The sequence below is a fragment of the Cottoperca gobio genome, unplaced genomic scaffold, assembly GCF_900634415.1.
Source record: "Cottoperca gobio unplaced genomic scaffold, fCotGob3.1 fCotGob3_257arrow_ctg1, whole genome shotgun sequence".
NCBI lineage: Eukaryota > Metazoa > Chordata > Actinopteri > Perciformes > Bovichtidae > Cottoperca > Cottoperca gobio.
The window spans coordinates 106,485-130,000 of NW_021166877.1; the positions used below are offsets into that span (position 1 = coordinate 106,485).

The 23,516-nt window shown below is 45.8% G+C and overlaps 1 protein-coding gene across 1 annotated transcript in view; it reads left to right on the forward strand.

Annotated features, from left to right (window-relative positions):
* LOC115005112 (voltage-gated potassium channel subunit beta-2-like) overlaps positions 1–23,516 on the forward strand; it is an 82,197-nt gene that overhangs the window by 53,471 nt on the left and 5,210 nt on the right. Inside the window, exons 9-12 of the mRNA XM_029426920.1 lie at positions 11,659–11,744; positions 13,849–13,969; positions 16,027–16,121; positions 23,487–23,516. The exon at positions 23,487–23,516 is cut by the window's right edge and continues 91 nt beyond it. Coding sequence (XP_029282780.1) covers positions 11,659–11,744; positions 13,849–13,969; positions 16,027–16,121; positions 23,487–23,516 — 332 coding nt within the window. The remainder of the gene's footprint in view (positions 1–11,658; positions 11,745–13,848; positions 13,970–16,026; positions 16,122–23,486) is intronic.

The window sequence follows — 23,516 nt, forward strand, 5'->3', positions numbered from 1 at the left end:
AGTGGCTTTTCCAAATTCACATTTCGCTAGGTTTAGCGTAAGGGATGCGCTGGCAAGGCGAGTGAAGGCGAGTTCAAGGATCTGCATGTGCTACTACCAAGTGGTGGCGTACACATTCAGGTCATCTAAATATGCGTTACAGTTACCCACTCCAGCCAACACCCTGCTGTAAACAGGATCGCATTTTCAAATCATCCGACATTTTAAGGTTTTCCATTATAATCAGCTGCCGTTAGCAGACTGGTTTTGGGCGCCTCTTCAGAATGGTACAGTTTTAACATATTAACATGACAGGCAAGTTTTACGCCTTCCTTTGGGATAACCGATGATGTGGTCTGCGTTATTGAGACAGTCATGGGTGTCATATGGGCCAGAAAATTTAGCTGAGAGGGCCGAGCCAGGAATAGGTAGTAACGCCAGAACTTTATCGTCCACCTTAAAGTGTTGGGGTACAACCGAACAGTCGAAGTTACGCTTCATCACAGTATGTGCAGTAGAGAGAGACTCTTTGGCAAGATTGTTTGCATGGTGCAAACGTTCACGGAACTGACTAACATAATCTAATACATTTCTCCCAGGATGAGACAATGTAAGGATTTGAGCAGTCCACAGGGCGTGTGGCCAAAAAACTAACTCTGCGGGACTGAACCCTAAGGATTCCTGCACAGCTTCTCAGGCTACAAACAGTAAAAATGGGGTTCCCTCATCCCCATTTTCTCAGTTGTCAAACAATATTTACGGAGCATGGACTTTAACGTCTGATGCCACCATTCTAACGCACCTTGAGATTCAGGATGATGTGCGCTGGACACAATGTGACGCAAGTTCAAGGTTTGGATGACCCGTTTGAACAGTTTGGACTGAAAGCCTGACACCGGGAAGCCTTTTTGACATTATTCTGGATTCATCCTTTCTTATTCGATGACAACATAATTTCTGTCAAATGGATGTTGTATTTGTACTATATTGTTTATCCTGTACACATAACGTCTGTCCGTCCTGGGAGAGGGATCCCTCCTCAGTTGCTCTCCCTGAGGTTTCTTCCATTTTTTCCCCCTTTAATTTAGGGGTTTCTTTTAGTAAGTTTTTCCTTGTGCGGTGCGAGGGTAAAATGACAGAGGGTGTCGTATGCTGTACAGTCTGTAAAACCCACTGAGACAAATGTGTAATTTATGATATTGGGCAATATAAATAAATTTGATTTGATTTGAAAGTTGGTACCTTGGTCAGTTTGGATTACCCGGGGAAGCCCAAATGTGGAAAAGAACTTGGTAGCGCTTTTACTACAGAGCTGGCCGTTATGTTACACAATGGAACAGCTTCCGGGAAGCGAGTAGCGCACATAATAGTAAGTAAATACTGATTTCCACATTTTGTTCAGGGCAGGGGACCAACACAGTCGACTATTACCTGTTCAAACGACTCTCCTATCGCAGGTATAGGATGCAATGGGGCTGGGGGAATAACCTGGTTAGGTTAGCCCGCAATCTGGCAAACATGACAACAACGACAGTACTTAGCAACATCTATATTTAACCCTGGCCCAAAGAAGTGTCTAAGTATGAGCTGATAAGTTTTTGTCACGCCCATATGTCTTGACAACTGACTTTCATGAGCTATCATGCTGACGGTGCCCAGCGGGCACAACTACTTGATATACCACGTTCCAATCAGAATCAGTGGCTGCAGTGAGAGACCATTTAAGAACCAGAATATCTTTGTCCAGAACACACACTACCTCTTCACCACTTGCTTGTCGGCACTCACCACATTAGAAATAAACTTCTTTAGTGTGTGCATATTTTTATATTTCTTTTTTATTTGGGAAATTGTTTTGTGCTACATCAGAGTTCTTCTTAAATCATTGTTTCCTTGTCTCATCTGTTATTTGGTTTTGAGCTTCGGTGAATCGACCATCAGCATTTCCTTCTGAAGTTACATCTTTTCTTGTACTTCTCAACCTTCTTTAAGTCATCTTCCAGCTTTGCATTTGTTGCATGAAGATCTCTGTAGACCAGGGGTCATTAACCTTTTTGAAACTGAGAGCTAAGGGTACTGAGTAATACGAAGGGCTACTTGTTTGATACAAACTTCCTGAATAACATAGTTGCACGGTTCACCTTTATTGATAATATTATCATTAATAATAATCATAATAAATATTCATATATGTGAAGAGACTGTCTGATCACATGTTAATGTTTATTATTTCTCACAATAATTATTAACAATGATTTACCATGGTAGGAAACACAGATATATCTAAACATGCAACATTATTTATTTATGTTCTCAATCTATTTTAACATTTGAACATCAGAGTTATCACATCTCTGATATTTTGTAAATATCTTTGACAGTTCTGTATGAATGAGCTCATTTGTAGTATTTTGTTAAAAATCACACCTGCTATATTTTTGTACAAAGTATCACTTCTGTCACATCTTCAAATCATATCCTGTTTGTACTAACCACTAACTTTGTAAAAAATGTAACAAATCATGAACTCTGTCCCATGTCTGTACAAATTATAATAATAATATATATATATATATATATATATATATATATATATATATAAATATATAATAATATTATATTATTAAGTAAAGTTTAAAAAAAATCAACTCTTTCATATTTTTGAATGAATAAAATCACATTTGCATTAATCTCTAAATCTGTAGCATTTTTTATAAAACAACTAGGGCTGTCAAGCAATTAAAAAAATTAATCTAATTAATTACAAGCTTTGTGATTAATTAATCGCGATTAATCGCATATAAAAATATTTGCTCTGTGCAACGGGGGGGCAGTAGTGTCAGGAGTTCTTTTTTTGTGGAGAAATCATCAAACACCATTTGGATACACATCATCACCTGCGATGTACTGCTTCTGTCCACGGACTCATCGCACTGGATGCTAAAACACCGGCATGTTACGACTCGGACACAGGGAAGGAAGACTCAATTGCACTCCAGACACAAAGGTAGTGTAAAATAAACAAAAGTTTACTTCCATAAATCAAAACAACAACTGAAAACGCTCACTAGGAGGATTAACAAAGTACTCTGAAAAAACACTCTGGTACTTGGAACACGCTATGACAAGATGAACTGACACACGACAAGGGGAGACAGGACAATTTATACAAGAGGTGAGTGGGAACAGGTGAAAACAATCAGGGGCGAGGCAGACGCTGACGATGGGACATCACACCAGGACAGGAAGTAAAGGGATCTGGGTTGAGAAACAAGAGGTACAAAATAAAACAGGAAGTGACAAGACAACATGAACAACTCAACAAATTCGAGACATGACAGTACCCCCCCCCCTTCTAGGGTCGACACCTGACGGCCCAGGAATGTTCGGATGAAGCGCATAGAAGTCCTTAATGAGAGTTTTGTCCACTATCCAGCTCGAGGGCGACCAGGAGCATGCTTCCGTGCCATAGCCTACCCAGTCCACCAGGAATTGCTTGCCCCGTCCCCGGTTATGGACCGCCAGGAGCCTCCAGATCTTGTAAACCGGGCCTCCGTCGACGATCTGGGGAGGTGGAGGGGGCTTGGAGGCGGGGACGAGTGTGCTCTCCAGTGCGGGTTTGATTCCGCTGACGTGGAACGTCGGGTGAACCTTCATAGACCTGGGGAGACGTAGACGCACAGACACCGGGTTAATAATGTTCGATTTGGGAAATGGACCCACGAACCTTGGAGCCATTTTTTTGGAGGTGATGTGGAGAGGTAGGTCCTTAGTGGAGAGCCAGACCTTCTGGCCCAGGATGTAGACGGGAGCAGCCCTGCGATGTTTGTCAGCCGCGGCCTTCATCCGGACTGAACCCCTAAGCAAAGCCTGGCGAGCACCAGCCCATATCCGGCGACAGCGTCTGACCATGGCATGGGCCGACGGCACTGTAACCTCCCCCTCATCAGCCGGAAACAGTGGAGGCTGGTAGCCATTAGTACACTGAAAATGAGAGAGGCCCGTGGCAGCTGTGGGAAGCGTGTTGTGTGCGTACTCCACCCAGGTGAGATGGTCGCTCCAGGTGGCCTGGTTCTGTGAGACTAGACAGCGAAGGGTGGTCTCCAGCTCTTGGTTGAGCCGCTCCGACTGCCCGTTCGACTGAGGATGGTATCCGGAAGACATGCTGACGGTGGCTCCCAAGAGTTGACAAAACTCTTTCCAAAATGAGGAGACAAACTGTGGACCCCTGTCGGACACAATATCACAGGGAAAACCATGGATCCTGAACACTTGGTTCATCATGACCTCTGCCGTCCCCTTGGCAGAGGGGAGTTTGACGAGAGGAATGAAGTGAGCCATCTTGGAGAAGCGGTCAACCACCGTCAGAATGGTGGTATTTCCCTTATGATGGAGTCTAGTCACGAAGTCCATAGAAATGTGGGACCAGGGGCACAGGCTGTAGCAGGCCCACCTGGGCCCGGGGTGAGGTCTTGCTCCGGGCGCACACCGGACAGGCTGCCACATACTCTGCCACCTCTTTTTCCATGGCAGGCCACCAGAAGCGCTGTCTGATCACAAACATAGTCCGCCTAACCCCTGGATGGCACGTGAGCATAGACGTGTGAGCCCAGTGGATTACCCTGGAGCGGAGAGACAAGGGAACAAATAACCTGTTGCTTGGGCACTCACTAGGTGCCGGGCTCACAACAATAGCCGGCTTCACGTCTAATTTTATTTGCCAAGAAACTGCGCCGACCACACGGTTCAGTGGAAGGATTGTCTCGGGTTCTTTCGCAAGAGGTTCTGGGTCATAAAGACGAGACAGAGCATCTGGCTTGCGGTTCTGGGAACCAGGGCGAAAAGAGAGCGTGAAATGGAACCTGCTAAAAAACAATGTCCACCTGGCCTGGCGAGAGTTGAGGTGTTTAGCCTTCCTGATGTACTCCAGGTTTTTATGGTCCGTCCAGACCAAAAAAGGCTGGTCTGCCCCCTCTAACCAATGCCTCCATTCCTCAAGTGCAGCTTTCACCGCTAACAGTTCCTTATTCCCCACATCATAATTCTTTTCAGCTGGTGTTAGCTTACGTGACAGGTAGGCACACGGATGAATCTTGTTGTCCTCCGCAGACCTTTGCGACAGGACCCCCCCAATGCCCTCATTGGAGGCGTCGACCTCGACCACAAACTGGCATAGAGGATCCGGGATGGTGAGAATGGGAGCTGTGGTGAACCTCTCCTTGAGGCTCTGGAAGGCAGTGTCGGCCTGGGGAGTCTATCTGAAGAGGACCTTTGAGGAGGTAAGCACATGCAACGGGGCTGCAACCGAACTGAAATTCCGAATGAATCGCCTGTAGAAATGAGCAAACCCGAGGAACTGCTGAACCTTCTTTCTCGAGTCCGGTGTCGGCCAATTGGCTACCGCACTGACCTTGGCAGGGTCCATCTGAATCTGGTTTGCCGTGACGATGTACCCTAGGAAAGGCACAGATTCCGCGTGGAACTCACACTTTTCCGCCTTGACGTATAACTGATGTTCTAGTAGTCTCTGTAACATCTGACGAACATGGTTAGTATGAGTGCCTGAGTCTGGGGAAAAAATCAAAATGTCATCAATGTACACAAATACGAACACATTCAGGAATTCCCTCAGAACCTCATTTATAAAGGCCTGGAACACTGCTGGAGCATTGCATAGTCCAAAAGGCATTACTCGATACTCATAGTAGTCACTAGGTGTATTGAATCCTGTTTTCCACTCATCCCCCTCTCTTATCCTAACCAAATGATAGGCGTTTTGTAAGTCCAACTTGGTGAACACTTTAACTGACTGAAGTAGTTCAAAGGCAGAGGAGATGAGTGGCAAAGGGTAACGTTTTTTTACCGTGATGTCATTTAGTGGGCTATAGTCGATGCATGATCTCAGCGACCCATCTTTCTTATCCACAAAGAAAAACCCCGCTCCGGCAGGTGAGGAGGAGGGACGAATGATCCCCGCTTTGAGCGAGGAAGAAATGTATTCATCCATCGCTGCTCTTTCTAGCCACGAGATGGAATATAATCGCCCTCTTGGAATGGGCGCCCCCAGCAGCAGGTCAATAGGGCAGTCGAAGGGTCGGTGCAGGGGTAGCGACATGGCTTTGGTTTTATTAAAAACCTCTTAAATCATGGTAGCAGGGCGGTATTCTTAATAGGTCAGGATAATTCCCTGCACTTACATAATTTACATCAGGTAACTGAGTGATGGGTGGGGAACGACAAGTAGTGTTACAATTCTTTCCCCAGGCCTTAACCTTTCCCACACACCAGTCTATGTGAGGATTATGTCTCTTTAACCACGGAAAACCCAGAATCACAGGGTGCAGGGCAGAGTCAAAAAAATGAAATGGCATCTCTTCCGTGTGGTCTCCATTCACGGTGATTTGAATGGGCTCCGTGCAGTGGGTGACTTTAAACAGCAGGCGGCCGTCTAAGGCGCTGGCATTAATAGGCCTTGCTAACGGAACGGTCTTTAATCTTAACCGCTTCGCTAACCCTCGGTCCATGAGACTTTCATCAGCCCCCGAGTCAATTAACACCCCCTGGTCTATGGTCTGATTATTTACGGAGAAGGTTACCTTGGTTACAGGAGGGAAGGTTGTGGACATCTTGCTCACCAGCGCCCTCCTCCTGGCTGGTGAGCCCCTCCTTTTCCCGGACAGAAAGAGAGTTGATGGCCCTGTTGTCCGCAGTAGAAACAGCTACCCTCGTAGACGGCGCTGTCTCTCCTCGGGAGAGAGCCTGGTCCTCCCCAGCTGCATGGGCTCCTCCGATGTTCGCGGAGGCGCTGTCCTCCCGGAGTCTGCAGCCATGGAGGGAGATGCCGTTCATGGCGAGAAAATCCTCGGAGGAGATCCCAGGAAATGGGAGGGACGAACACCAGTCTGCCGGCGCTACTCCTCTCTCTCACGAAAACGATTGTCCAGCCGGACAGACATCGCTATGAGGGACTCTAGGTCCCGTGGTACCTCCTGGGGAGCCAGCTGGTCCTTTATTGGATCGGAGAGTCCCTTTCTGAAGGCGTCGATGAGCGCCGGAGTATTCCACCCACTGTCAGCTGCCACTGTGCGGAACTCAATGGCATAATCGACCACCTGTCGATTGCGCTGTTGAATACTTTGAGTCTAAGAGGCTTCCCCAGCCGGTGACGCATGGTCAAAAATGCGTCTTAAGGTGTCCGTGAACTCAGACAGCGAGTGGCAAACTACCGAGTCTCTGGCCCATTCAGCAGTAGCCCAGGCTGCATCTCTCCCAGTCAAATGGGACACCATAAAGGCTACTTTCGCTTGGTCCGAAGAAAATGCTGCCGGATTGTGTCTGAAGTGTAGGTCGCACTGGACAATAAAAGTCCTACAATTGCCGGCATCTCCGGAAAATCTCTCCGGAAGAGCCAGACGCAGTGGCGAGAAGACAGCAGGAACTGGTACAGGATGAGAGGAATCTTCAGCAGGTGACGTCACCGGAGGAGCAGTCGGCAGGTGAGTAAGGAACTGTTGCATTTGTTTCGTCAGGAGGTGTATTTCCGAGGAAACAGCGGCTTGGAACTTCGTTTGATTGTCCACTACTCCCTGGAGCCCTTGACTGACGGCTACCAGCTGATTCTCCTGCTGATGGATCTTTACGCCCTGGAGTGATAGGGCGTCCCGAAGTCCTTTGGAGTCGGCTGAGTCCATTCTGGTCAGTTCGTTCTGTTACGACTCTAACACAGGGAAGGAAGACTCAATTGCACGACTCCAGACACAAAGGTAGTGTAGAATAAACAAAAGTTTACTTCCATAAATCAAAACAACAACTGAAAACGCTCACTAGGAGGATTAACAAAGTACTCTGAAAAAACACACTGGTACTTGGAACACTGGTACTTGGACATGCTATGACAAGGATATGACAAGACGAACTGACACACGACAAGGGGAGACAGGACAACTTATACAAGAGGTGAGTGGGAACAGGTGAAAACAATCAGGGCCGAAGCAGACGCTAACGATGAAGGGACATCACACCAGGACAGGAAGTAAAGGGATCTGGGATGAGAAACAAGAGGTAGGTACAAAATAAAACAGGAAGTGACAAGACAACATGAACAACTCAACAAATTCGACGAGACATGACACAACACTTTTTGTGACTTTTTCACCGGCCTCATGAAAAAGATTGCTGCCTTTAACCCACAGGCTTTTTCTGCCCGTAGTGCGCTGCCAGGTGGGTAGTTAGCATGGTAGCTTTTGTGACACCGAAGTGTCTCTCGACATTGTGCCGATTTGCAGTCGCCCCTCAAATGAGACATACACACTTTTATTTCACTGTTGTAAAAATGTATTCTTCCTCCCAATCATTGTGAAAATAATAAGTTTTCTTTCACTCTTCTGCCATGTTTAGGGTAAAAACCGCACCTAGCGCCCCATCGTAGCTGCTCCCGCTAGCTTTTTCTCAGTGAAGAGGGCAATGGAGATTTGACTTGCGCATGAAATTTAACTATACAGACAGGGTAACAGTTCATATATACATAAAACATTTTTGTTTTTAATATGTTATATTCAATATTGTCATTTTAGAGTAAAAAATAATATAACTGTGATTGATTCAAAAAGAACAGCAACACAATTAAATACACATTTTAGACAGAGCTCCATGGTGACTAGTGCTATTTTAGAATTCACGTGGTCCCTGCGAGCGATCAAGTGCATCGTTTTGGCTATCCCTGCTGTTGCCCTTGTCTTCGCAAAAATTTTTCTTCCTCTTCTTCTCTGTGTGTGGTTTTCAGGTGCTGGCAAGTGAGGTGTTTCAGGTAGCTCAGAGGAGCTGGAGTTGCCAAGTGAGACATGTTCTGGGTCAACAAGAATGTCTTCTGGTTGTGTGGCTGGTCATGCAGTGAAGTAAAGGAAACCCTCGCCTCCACCACAGTTGGTGGGGTTGTTCCAGCCATAAAGCCTCTTTTCAACTTCCTGCGTCTGTTCTGTGGAGATGTTCGCCTATGTCTCCTAGTTTTGATCTCTCTTGGACAATTCTGACACAGATTTAACATCAACTCGTTCCTTTTTTTTCAGGTATCTTTCTCTGTCTTTCCTTAGGGACTCCTGGTATTTAACCTGGTCTGATTTAATCCTTTCTCTGTAAGCTTTTGATCTCTCGGATGTGGTCGTGTGTGCCATCTTAAAGAACAAGAGAAGGTGTCATTTTTTTTTTTATTATAATAGTTGGCCAACACCAGCATTGGCATTATTTTTTTACTTTGTTGCCATACAGTATGAAACAATTAAGTATTTTGTTGAATTGTTTAATTTAATACAGGCCTATATTATTTTCACTGATATAAGCTGATATATATATATATATATATATATATATATATATATATGTGCTCCCCTGTCCCCTATGATTCACATTTTGCATGGTGGAAATGATAGGGACCCCAAGGGAAAGGTGTTCTTTTTATGAAAAAAGACATGAACTACTAATATATCTTACAACACATGATACATTTAATTAAAATGGCCATTTATTTGTCATGTGTACATACAATTAATATTAGGTCAATATTAAATTAAAAACTTAGGAGGTTTGAATATCCAACATCAGGCCCAGGGACAAGTGATATACAGCAAGAACAACACATAAAAGGCCACTTTTTTGTAATAAAAATAATGACTTATAATGCAATATGTGCCTTTTGGTGTTAAGTGAAAAAAATAATGTTGTTTTGTTTTTCCTTATTTCTGCCAGGGACACAAAAATGACGATAGTTGAAGAATCACTTAAGAGTACTTAATATTTATTTTCATAATATCATTCTGATGTGGAAGTATAATTGTGAAGTAATAATTGTTATGATAAAGTTGTGTGTGCGTGTGCGCAGGGAGTAGAACACAAACAAAACACTGACAAATTTCGAATTCAAAGATTTATTTTAAAAGCCCACCTGAACAATTGACAAGTCGAACACATGATGGCAAAAATGAACAACAATCATAATAATAACTAATAACTAAAAATTATCAAAATTACTTAAACACTATAAGAAACAGGAACAATTTGACATTTAAATCCTAACAATGAATAATGATCTTTACAAATTTTACTTTTTCAGTCGCTGATCTTTTGACCGTTATATTAATTATATATATATTTTTTAATGGGGCTGATCATCACCTTGGATTAACCAAATTGTGCCTCTTTCAGAACCCTCTTTGAATCAGCCTCTCCTCCTCCTCTTCCTCTCCGCTGCTGTCATCACGGTCCTGTGATGTCCCAGGCCTCTCCTCCTCCCCCCGGACCGTGATGCTGCTTGAAATGAGGCTGCGGATTTTAGTGGCCTCCACGTAAAATCTGTGAACATCGTGGCACATAAAATCTGCAACCTTTTTACGCCGGCCATCATCATTGGATTTATTTGTCTGTAAAACAAATTCCTCCTCTGTTAAGACCAGCTGGGCCTCTCCGAATGACTGGCTTGTCTTATGGTCGCTGATCTATTATGACACAGCGGTAGAGAAGGGAGGGAGGTAGGGAGAGGAAGAGAGAGATACAGTTCAAGCGTTCATAGTAACACTTGTTATGCAATATTATTTTTGCTGATAAAAAAGTTGCACTATGATAATATGCTAATTTGCTTACGTGGATGAGGTAGCCCCTGGGCCTACCACTGGCCTTGACCTGCCTGAACTCTTGTGTCCGTCATATTAGCATAGACATCAGGCCTGTGGCCGAAGAGGCAGCTACAGTAGCCGCACTGGTACCCATAGTATATGAATCGGTTGGTGGTTGTATGCTCCTCCTTCAGTATGTCTAATGAGAAGAAGAACAAGCATAGAACTCAACATCACTTGTGGCCAGCAGTAACCTTTTGTGATGACTGTAATTGTTAAAGTGGAATAAATCGTACCCAGCAGCTGTGGAATTATTTTCTTTGCCCCAGAGAGGAAGGCAGAGAGGTCCCTCCCTCTTTGGAAGTTTGGAACCCTTATCTTGTAACTGCCAACTGGTAACTGGTGGACCAAAACCGTTTGCATCACGCTCTTGAGCCCCACCTTCAGCTCTCGATGGATTGTGGCCATCTGAGCCTGGGTGAGGCGAATGGTCGTAGGAGGGGTTTCCTTCAGAAAGGTGATGAAATGGCAAACGTTTTTTAAATAAAATTCAGCAGTGGTCACCTTCATGCCACTTTTGACGACGCTCTTGGAGCATCTGTTTGAAGAGGGTTGGGTTTGAAAAAAAGGCAAATGAGTAAAAAACCCAAGTGACAACCATCCATTCTGTTGACAATTGGCTTCCTAAAGTAAAATGTACATCTCTCATATACAGCAAAAAGAAAAGAGGCAATGCTACTCACTTGCGATTCTTGACAACGTCATCCAGAAAAAGTCAATCAGACTCCTCAGCAGCTTGGCATTCATGAAGCTTAAAATGTGTGTCGATACTTATGAATTAAAAATACACTAAAAAATGTTTGTCTCCATCCAACGTCTTCCAGTAAAGAGTGATCAATCAACCCTATACTTAACCCAAAATGTACATAAAGAACATTTTAGACAGCAGAGCTGAATGCTATTTATTTTACTTCTCATTTGACCTGAGCTTCTTTTTCTTGCTATCGGTTTGTATGATCGATGTATGATGATTACTGAAACTTTGATATTTAGCTAATTTGGGCTGTTTTTGTAGAGACGGTGAGGGCAATGACCCATGTGATCAACCAGGGGATGGCCATGTATTGGGGGACTTCGCGATGGACCTCCATGGAGATCATGGTGAGTTCACACACAAGTCTCAAACTAGCCAGGAGATGCATACATTATTAATAATAATAACAATAATAATAATAATAATAATACATTTTATTTAGAGGCGCCTTTCAGGACACCCAAGGTCGCCTTACAGTGCATTTAAAAGTTAAAACAACTAAAACAAAGACCGAAAACAAATTAGTCAAACCGACATAGATAAAACATGCAAGACAAGAGTGTGGAGTGACGGAGTGAAAGGAGGATCTGTGATAACAACTTGATTGTGTTTTAGAGTAAGTAGGCCAGTTTAAACAGGTAGGTTTTGAGGTGGGATTTGAAAGTCGTAATGGAGTCAGACTGTTTGATGTGTGGAGGCAGAGAATTCCAGAGCCTGGGAGCGGTGCAGCTAAAAGCCCTGGCTCCCATGGTGCTAAGGCGGGAGGTGGGGACAGTCAGGAGTCCGGCTGAGGATGAGCACAGGGAGCGGGAGGGGGTGTATTCCTGGAGGAGGTTTGAGAGATAGGTGGGGGCGAGGTTGTTGAGGGCTTTGTATGTGAGCAGAAGGTTTTTGTAATCAATCCGGTGCTGAACAGGGAGCCAGTGAAGTTGGATGAGGATGGGGGTGATGTGGTCAGACGATTGGTTGAGATATAGACTTGCGTGTCGTCAGCATAGTAGTGAAAGTGGATGCCATGGTGACGGAGGATTGTGCCCAGGGGGAGGAGGTAAATTATGAATAGGAGTGGACCCAATACTGACCCCTGGGGGACACCCAGTGAAACAGGAGAACACCCTGACTTGTGGTTCCCCAGCTGGACAAACTGTTGTCGATTGGTAAGGTAGGAGGAGAACCAGGAGAGTGCAACACCAGTGATCCCAATGTCAGCCAAGCGTGCCAGGAGTAGTGGGTGGGAGATTGTGTCGAAGGCAGCGGTGAGGTCGAGGAGGATGAGGATGGTGAGCAGTCCAGAGTCAGCTGCACAGAGGAGGTCGTTGGTGATTTCAACCGCTGTTTCGGTACTGTGCATTGGGCGGAAACCAGATTGGAAGGGTTCAAGGAGGTTGTTTGAGTCGAGGTGGGATTGGAGTTGAGCGGCAACCACCCTCTCAAGGGTTTTTAAAATGAAGGGAAGGTTGGAGATGGGCCTGTAGTGGTTAAGGTCAGCTGGGTCAGCATTGGGTTTTTTGAGGGCGGGTGTGATTGCAGCCATTTTGAGGGTGGGGGTTACAGTTCCAGTAATGAGGGAGGAGTTAATTATATTAGTGATCATGGGGGAAATGGACGGCAGACAGGCTTTGACGAGGGTAGTGGGGAGGGGATCAAGCTGGCAGGTGGTGCATTTGGCTTTACAGATGAGCTTGGAGATGGTGGCTTCTGATGCTGGAGTGAAGTTGGAGAGGGTGCTGGGGGCTGGTTGGACCATGGTGGCCATCCAGAGTGAGTCCGTCGAGGGGGCGCCTGATGAGGCCAGCTGTAGGTGGATGTTGCTTACTTTGGAGCTGAAAAATTGCAGAAAGTCAGTGCAGCATTCAGGGGAGATATTAGGAGGGAGGGTTCTGGGGGGCTGAAGTAGGTGGCTGACTGTTGAGAAAAGGGCTCTCGTGTTACCGGTGCCAGTGCTGATAAGGTTAGAGTAGTAGGTGGATTTGGCAGGGAGAGGGCGTTCTTGTAGTGATGTAGGTGATCAGCATAGATTTGGGTGTGTACTGATAGTCCGGTCTTTTTACACAGCCGTTCAAGTCGACGACCAGTTGTTTTGAGCCCTCGAAGGTCAGAGGTGAACCAAGGAGCGGTGTGGGCAAAGGAGACTGCTGTTTTTGACGGTCCATTTGGTTCCTTGTAACAGAGATTCGACCTACGACTTGAGTTGGTGTCAGGTCCAAATTATTAAGTCTAAACATGTCAAGTGATGCCACTGTTGGTATTCTCAATCTGTCTGGGTCTATCTGGCTGTACCACATTTATATTTTCTCATTATCTCAAGTCTATTAGAGATAACATTTCTCTTTTTAAAATGTATTTATGCACATTGGGTTTGGGCAGGTTTTCCATGGGTAGGTTTTTTGATTAGAAATGTTGGAAGACTTGTATGGCTCCTTGTGATATTGTCCCATCTGTTTCCTATAGGAGGCATACTCGGTGGCTCGCCAGTTCAACCAGATCCCACCCATCTGTGAACAGGCAGAGTATCACATGTTCCAGAGGGAGAAGGTTGAAGTGCAACTCCCTGATCTCTTCCACAAGATAGGTAAGCAGCTGCCAGAGTCTATGATGAATAATTATGATCATAAAGAACTAAACTCTCTACATTAGTATTGTGTTTTATTAGATATCTTGTTTTTTTGTAAGACATACAGGCCTAGTCTGTGAACATGGTGTATGTACAGGACTGTCTCAGAAAATTAGAATATTGTGATAAAGTTCTTTATTTTCTGTAATGCAATTAAAAAAACAAAAATGTCATACATTCTGGATTCATTACAAATCAACTGAAATATTGCAAGCCTTTTATTATTTTAATATTGCTGATTATGGCATACAGCTTAAGAAAACTCAAATATCCTATCTCTAAATATTAGAATATCATGAAAAAGTATACTAGTAGGGTGTTCAACGAATCACTTGAATCGTCTAATTAACTCGAAACACCTGCAAGGGTTTCCTGAGCCTTGAAAAACACTCAGCTTGGTTCAGTAAACTAAATCACAAGTATGGGGAAGACTGCTGATCTGACTGCTGTCCAGAGGACCATCATTGACACCCTCCATCAGGAGGGTAAGACACAAAAAGAAATGTCTCAAAGAGCAAGCTGTTCACAGAGTGCAGTTTCAAAGCACATCCACAAAAAGTCTGTTGGAAGGGGGAAATGTGGCAGGAAACGCTGCACAACCAAGAGAGATGACCGCAGCCTTAACAGCATTGTGAAGAAGAGTCGCTTCCAGAATTTGGGGGAGCTTCAAAGACAGTGGACTGAAGCTGGAGTCCAGGTATCAAAAGCCACTGTTCACAGACGTGTCCGGGAAATGGGCTACAATAGCCGTATTCCCATGGTCAAGCCACTTCTGAACTCAAGACAACGGAAGAAGCGTCTGACTTGGGCTATGGAAAAGAAGCACTGGACAGTTGCAGAGTGGTCCAAAGTCCTCTTTTCAGACGAAAGCAAGTTTTGTATTTCATTTGGAAGTCAAGGCGCCAGAGTCTGGAGAAAGGCTGGAGAGGAGCAAAATCCAAGTTGCTTGAAATCCAGTGTGAAGTTCCCACAGTCAGCGATGGTTTGGGGAGCCATGTCAGCTGCTGGTGTTGGTCCACTGTGTTTCATCAAGCCCAGAGTAAATGCAGCTGTGTACCAAGAGATTTTAGAGCACTACATGCTTCCGTCTGCTGAAAAGCTCTATGGAGATGAGGAATTCATTTTCCAGCATGATCTGGCACCTGCCCACAGTGCCAAAACCACCAGTAACTGGTGTACTGACCATGGCATTACTGTCCTCGATTGGCCTGCCAATTCCCCTGACCTGAACCCCATAGAGAATATGTGGGGTATTGTGAAGAAGAAGCTGAAAGACACCAGACCCAACAATGCTAATGAGCTAAAGGCCGCTATTGAAGCATCCTGGGCATCCATAACACCTCAGCAATGCCACAGGCTGATTGCCTCCATGCCACGCCGCATTGATGCAGTAATCCGTGCAAAAGGATTCCCAACCAAGTACTGAGTGCATTAATGGACATTTTCAAATGTTTGATTTTGTTTTGCTGTTATAAATAATTTTTTTTTACTTGGTCTGAGGAACTATTCTAATTTTTTGAGATAGGATTTTTGAGTTTTCTTAAGCTGTAAGCCATAATCAGCAATATTAAAATAATAAAAGGCTTGCAATATTTCAGTTGATTTGTAATGAATCCAGAATGCATGACATTTTGGTTTTTTAATTGCATTACAGAAAATAAAGAACTTTATCACAATATTCTAATTTTCTGAGACAGTCCTATATGCATGAAGCTTTTCCTATGGGATTTGGCCTTTTAATAAAGCTGCACACACCCAAACAGCGTTTTAGGGCACTGAAAATGGGTTGAAAGCGCTACAATTAGTTTTTGCGTTTTGGACGGAAAAAGCTTGTTTACAGAAATACCCATGTACGTGTTGACCAGGCCTGAATGAGCTGTGCTAATGGTTGGGATGCCATGTAATGTTAATTATTTTTAAGCCATTGGATTCTTTGCTAAACTATACTGCATTAGTTTGAAAGGTGCTCTAGCCTCCTAGTCCCTCATATTGTATTGCCTGTTTTGAGCATGCAGGCATTGGAGCTATGACATGGTCTCCACTGGCCAGTGGGATCATCTCAGGGAAGTATAACAGTGGCATCCCGTCTTATTCTCGTGCCTCGCTTAAGGTAACTCTTACTTTTCCTACTTCTCATTGTGATTTTATTGTGTCCCATCCCTCTGAGCGTTTATCGTGTCACTTATTTGTCAGATTAATTCTCATCTCATCTACCTGCATATAACAATAATCCTTCTAGCACTCACTGTGGGGACAAAAACAAATCTGAAATAATTGTTAAGCAAATATATTTGAACATAGAAGATATTTCTCTTTGCTCAGATTTAATAACACTATCTCACTAAGCCCCAGTTGTATTTAGCTATCCGGGAACCATCACCTTACCGTGGTGGAGAGGTTTGTGTGTCCCTATGAACCTGAGAGCTGTGTTGTCTGGAGCCTGGTGCTCCTGGTAGGATCTCCCAAGGCAAATTGGTCTCAGGAGCCAGACTAAGAATGAACTAAGGCCAGACTAAGAATGGTTCAAAATGACTTCATAAAAAAGAGGGAAAGGAAAGGAGAGACCCTGCCCGGTGGAAGCCCGAGGCTCCCGTCTGGAGCCAGGCCCAGAAGGAGGGCCCTACAGCGAGCGCCTGGTGGCCGGGTTTTCCACGGAGCCCGGTCGGGCACAGCCCAAAGAAGCTACGTGGTACCTCCCATCCATCCATCCTGTGAGTGAGCCCACCACTCATGGGAAAAACCGCTGTGGTCGGGTGCGCTGTCACACGGGTGGCAGTGATGGTCAGGGACCTCGACGGACCAGACCCGGGCAGCAGAGGCTGGCTCTGGGGACGTGGAACGTTACCTCTCTGTGGGGGAAGGAGCCGGAACTAGTGCGGGAGGTGGAGCGCTACCAGTTGAATCTGATGGGGCTTACCTCTATGCCAGGGGTAGCCAACGTGGTAACCACAGGCACTTGGTTGCCCGCAGAGACTACGTGAGTTGCCCACAGGGCATGTTCTAAAAATAGAACTAGTCACCATGGAGTTCCGTCTAAAATTTGTATTTAATTGTTTTGCTGTTTTTTGTTTTTTTATCGATAACACTTGAATTATTCTTTGTTTAAACTGACAATATTGAATGCAGAATTTAAAAAACAAAAATGTTTTATGTATATGAACTCTGACCCTGCGCAAGCTAAATCTCCATTTCCCTTTTCCCTGAGACAAGCTAGTGGGAGCAGCTACAATGGATATAAAAGTGTGTATGTCTCATTTGCGCGGCGACAGCAAAGCGGCACATTGTGAAGAGACACTTGGAGAGAGGTACTTGTCACAAAAGCTACCATGCTAACTACCCACCTGGCAGCACTGCAGGTAGAACAAGCCGTACGGACGGACTCGAAGGGCGGCAGCCTCTGCTGTGGCAGAGGCATAGCAGCAGGTGTGGGAGAAGTTCGAAGAAGCTATGGAGAAGGACTTTCGGTCGGCACCAAGGTGCTTCTGGAAAACCGAGCGGCACCTCAGGAGGGGGAAGCAGGGAACCATCCAAGCTGTGTAGAGCAAGAGTGGGACCCTGCTGACTTTGACTGAGAAGGTTATCGGGCGGTGGAAGGAGCACTTTCAGGAACTCCTGAATCCAACTAACACGCCTTCTATGGTAGAGGCAGAGCTGGAAGCTGATGGGGGATCCATCGTCAATTTCCCTGATGGAGGTCACTGAGGTAGTCAAACAACTCCACAGTGGTAAAGCCGCAGGGGTTGATGAGATCCATCCAGAAATGCTGAAGGCTTTGGGTGTTGAGGGGCTGTCTTGTTTGACACGCCTCGTCAACATTGCGTGGAAGTCTGGGACAGTGCCTAGGGGGTGGCAGACCTATTCAAAAAGTGGGACCAGAGAGTGTGTGCCAACTACAAGGGTATCACACTTCTCAGCCTCCTTAGTAAAGTTAACTTGGCCTCCAGCACCACTGTAAGGAATCTTGGCGTCATCTTTGATCAAGATCTGTCGTTTAACTCCCACATAAAACAAATCTCAAGGGCTGCCTTCTTTCATCTACGTAACATTGCAAAAATAAGACACATCCTGTCTCAAAATGATGCAGAAAAACTAGTCCATGCATTTGTTACTTCAAGGCTGGATTACTGCAACTCATTGTTATCAGGTTGTCCCAAAAAGTCGCTTAAGACTCTTCAGTTGATCCAAAATGCAGCGGCACATGTATTGACTAGAACAAGGAAACGGGATCATATTACTCCTGTATTAGCTGCACTGCACTGGCTCCTGGTAAAATACAGAATAGAATTCAAAATCCTTCTCCTGACTTACAAATCAATTAATGGTCTGGCTCCAGCATATCTTAAAGATCTCATAGTACCTTATAAACCAACTAGAGCATTACGCTCCCAGACTGCAGGGTTACTTGTGGTTCCTAGAGTCTCTAAGAGTACAATGGGAGCCAGAGCCTTCAGCTATCAAGCTCCTCTCCAGTGGAACCAGCTTCCAGTTTGTGTTCGGGAGGCAGACACACTCTGCACATTTAAGAGTAGGCTAAAGACTTTCCTTTTTGATAAAGCTTATAGTTAGGGCTGGCTCAGGTTTGCCCTGGATCAGCCCCTAGTTATGCTGCTATAGGCTTAGACTGCCTGGGGACACCTCCCTGCTCTCTTCCTTCTCTTCCTCTCTCCTCCCCTCCCTCTCTCTTCTTCTCCCTCTCTATCTGTATGCCTTTATGTAAATGTATGTTACTAACTCACCATCCGGGGTATCATCCCCGGAGTGTCTGTCTCTCATGTGGCAGGTTGCCACTGATTTTACGTCAGGATCATGAATCGTGACAGCGCCTGCTGACCTGGTCTTGCTGGACACCGGGAAGCCTTATTGACATTTTCCTGGATTCATCCATACTTTCTATTTCTTTTTTTTCCAACACAACATAATTTCTGTCAAATGTTGTATTTGTACTATGTTGTTTATCCTGTACACACGACATCTATTGCACGTCTGTCCGTCCTGGGAGAGGGATCCCTCCTCAGTTGCTCTCCCTGAGGTTTCTTCCATTTTTTCCCCTTTAATTTTGGGGTTTCTTTTAGGAAGTTTTTCCTTGTGCGATGCGAGGGTCTAAGGACAGAGGATGTCGTAACCTGTACAGTCTGTAAAGCACACTGAGACAAATGTATAATTTGTGATATTGGGCTATACAAATAAATTTGATTTGATTTGATTTGATTTAAAGTCTACTCCAAGGTCCTGGAAAACGAGGGTTTGGTCGAACCTGATTGAAGAGGAACAATACGGATTCCGTCCTGGTCGTGGAACAACGGACCAACTCTCGCAAGGATCCTGGAGGGGGCCTGGGAGTACGCCCATCTATTCTACCTGTGTTTTGTGGACCTGGAGAAGGCGTATAACCCGGTCCCCCGAGTGATATTGTGGGAGGTGCTGCGGGAGTATGGGGTGGGGATGTCACTTCTGAGGGCAATCCAATCCCTGTATGCCCAAAGCAAGAATTGTGTCCGGATACTCGGCAGTAAGTCGGAATCGTTCCCAGTGAATGTATGAAACCTGCCCTCCTGGCTATAATTACCTGGAGAAAGACCGCTATACTGGTCACGGTGGCGGCTTAGCCATAATACACCGCAGTGGCCTCAAATTGACCCCCATCTCTCTGCCTGACCTGTCCTCATTTGAATGCTTTGCATTTAAATGCAAACCCCCCTTCCCCATGACTATTCTTCTCATCTACTGCCCACCCAAGCCAAACCCGGCCTTCATCTCAGAGATAAATGAACTGCAAATACTGTCATACTTGGGGATTTGAACATGCACGTCGACACCCCCTCCCGCCACCCTGCAGCTGAGTTCTTACAACTACTGGACATTCTCAACCTAAAACAACATGTTGATGTCCCCACACACACCGGGGGCAGACGCTCGACCTGGTCATCACTGACTCAGTCCCCATTAAAAATCTATTGGTGTACGATCTGGGAGTGTCTGATCACAAGGTCATCTCAATGGAGTTGAAATTGTCTCACCAGACCAAGCCCAAACGCCAAATTCATTTCAGAAATCTTAAAAACATCAACACAGACATCATGACGTTGGACATCCAGCAAATCCCCTCTGCAAACTTCACAACAGTCAGTGAATCAGTGGATTTCTACAATAGAACACTGAGCAATATCCTGGATCTCCACGCTCCGGTGAAAACTCCGACAGTCACCTTCTCACGCTCAGCCCCCTGGTTCACATCAGAGCTACAGAACATGAAGGCAGCTGGGCGTGTACTGGAGAGGCGTTTCACAAAATCTGGACTTGTGTTCATAGATTAGACTTTCAAGAACACCAAAAAGCCTACTCAGAGTCACTCAAAAACGCACGGACACCGTTCTACCCCAATATCATCAATAAAAACACTGGAAACTCCAAGCAGTTGTTCTCCACCATAAATCATCTCCGCAGGCCACGAACTCTTTCACACATCGACACCACAGAAGAGCAGTGCAATATTTTTATTACTTTCTTCAAGACTAAAGTCGACACCATCCGCTCTTTTCTCTCCAGCTCCTCCGCTCAGTCTGTCCCTGCTGTCAACCCACAGCCTGGGATTTTCCCGCCTCTTCGCGTTTTCTTGGAGATCTCTCAGCAAGAGGTTGAGGACGTCATCCGCAGGATGAAACCTTCCACCTGCGCACTGGACCCTTTTCCCACAGCCCTGGTAAAATCCAACATTTGTGCTCCAAGCCCCCTGATCACCAAAGTCTTTAACCTCTCACTCCAGACTGGTCATGTCCCATCTTCTCTAAAAACTGCCGTCATCAGACCTCTTCTCAAAAAACCCACCTTTGACCCGGATGTCCTCACCAACTACAGGCCCATCTCCAACCTGCCATTTTTATCAAAGGTATTGGAAAAAGTAGTTGCAGCCCAGCTTCAGGACCATCTCAAAGCCAACTGCCTCTTTAAGAAATTCCAGTCCGGTTTCCGTTCAGCCCACAGCACCGAAACAGCTCTGGTCAGGGTCACAAATGACCTGCTGATGGCGGCTGACGCTGGCTCCCCATCTCTCCTCATCCTCCTGGATCTGACTGCAGTGTTCGACACGGTCGACCATCAGATCCTCCTTCAGCGCCTCCACTACACCATCGGACTCTCTGACTCTGCCCTGAGCTGGTTCCGGTCCTACCTCTCTGGAAGAACAGAGTACGTATCCTTGGGAGGTGCAAGTTTGCAGATACATCCAGTAACCTGTGGTGTCCCTGAAGGGTCGGTTCTTAGCCCCACTCTGTTCACCCTCTACACTCTGCCCCTTGGCCGTCATTCAGCCACCATGGAATACCATTCCATTGCTACGCTGATGACACACAGCTATATATAAAAACCGACCCGATGCCACATGCAGCCCCACTGTCGACATCTTCATCATCATCATCATCATCATCATTGAACACCTGCCTTGAGAAGATAAAGGCTTGGATGAAAGACAATTTCCTTCAATTAAATAGCTCAAAAACAGAGGCTATTTTAGTTGGCACACCACACCAGGTCCAGTCTTCCCCCATAACCCACATCACCTTTTCTGGTCAAAAGATATCCCTATCACCATCAGTCTCCAAACTAGGTGTAAGATTTGACCCTCATCTGACCTTTGACACCCACATCAAACATCTGTGCAAGACCTCCTTCTACCACCTCAGGAACATTGCAAAACTCCGCTCCACACTCTCCCTGTCAGATGCTGAACAACTCCACGCCTTTGTCTCCTCAAGGTTGGACTACTGCAACGCTCTCCTCATCGGGATTCCAAGCGGGAGCCTTCAAAAGCTCCAATATATCCAGAACAGCACCGCTAGGATCCTGATGAGGATGTGAAAATATAACCACATCACACCCATTCTCCACTCCCTCCACTGGCTTCCTGTCGCATTCAGAATACAAAATCTCCCTACTCACCCATCAGTGCATACATGGAAATGCTCCTCCGTACCTCAAGGAACTCCTCCCCCAACAAACCTCCACTCGCAACCTCCTAATAAAACTTTCCTCCACCCCCCCAGGACCAAGCTCCGCACCATGGGCGATCGGGCCTTCTGCTCAGCCGCTCCTCACCTGTGGAATTCCCTCCCAGAACACCTGAGGGCCAACCTTTCTTTTCACAAAAGCCTTTCAGTAAAATCTTATGTCTGTCGTTGTTGTTGTTATTATTGTCCTGCATTTTAGCATCTTGAGATTGCTTTTAGCTTTGAAAGGCGCTTTATAAATACAACTTATTATTATTATTATGTTGGCCTCCGCCAGGGCTGCGCTTTGTCACCAATGCTGTTTGTGATTTTCATGGACAGGATATCGAGGCGTAGTCGTGGAGGAGTGGGGTTGCAGTTCGGTAGCCGTTGATCTCATCGCTGGTCTTTGCAGATGATGTAGTCCTTATGGCATCATCGGTCTGTGACCTTCAGCAGTCACTGGATCTGTTCACAGCCGAGTGTGAAGCGGTTGGGATGAGGATCAGCACCTCAAAATCTGAGGCCATGGCTCTCAGCAGGAAACTCCGAGTAGGGAATGAGCCCTTACCCCAAGTGAAGGAGTTCAAGTCTTGTTCGCGAGTGAGGGGACAATGGAGCGAGAGATTGGCCGAAAAATCAGAGCAGCGGGGGCGGTACTGCATTCGCATTCGCATTACCGCACCGTTGTGACGAAAAGAGAGCTGAGCCAGAAGGCAAAGCTCTCAATCTACCGGTCGATATTCGTTCCTACCCTCACCTATGGTCGAAGGCTGGGTCATGACCGAAAAAACGAGATTGCAGGTACAAGTGACCAAAATGGGTTTTCTCAGACGGGTGGCTGGAGTCTACCTTAGAGATAAGGTGCGAAGTTCAGGCATCCGTGAAAGACTCTGCCGCTGCTCCTTTGTGTTGAAAGGAGCCAGTTGATGGAATCTAGTAAGGATGCCACCTGGGCACCTCCCTAAGCAGGTGTTCCAGGCACGTCCAGCTGGGAGGAGACCCGGGGAAGACCCAGGACTCGGTGGAGAGATTATATCTCCTCACTGGCCTGGGAACGTCTCGGGATCCCCCAGTTGGAGCTGGCGGATTTGGTTCGGAGAAGAGAAGTTTGGGGTTCCTTACTAAAGCTGCTGCCCCCGCGACCCGACCCCGGATAAGCGGGATGGATGGATGGATGGATGGATTTAGCTTTGTAGATTGTAGATTTATTTTTGTTTAGGTTTTGAGATATCTGTTTCTGATGATTATTTCAGAGGAGCAAATTGAGAAATTGGTTTGAGCAAATTGAGAGTCTCCTGAGTGTCCAAAAGTAGTGTTTATGGTGCAAAAACTGTAGTTTACAGGTGACAGTGTCATTTTGTGACAAAGACAGCTTTAAAAAAAGAAATAAAGAAAAATAAGTCATCCTATGTGACCTTCAGGAGGTGTACACTAGGAGAGTCCTTGTCTTGCCTGGAGCCCTGAGCTCTGTCTTGTGTTGTCTGCAACAGGGTTATCAGTGGATGAAGGACAAGATCCTG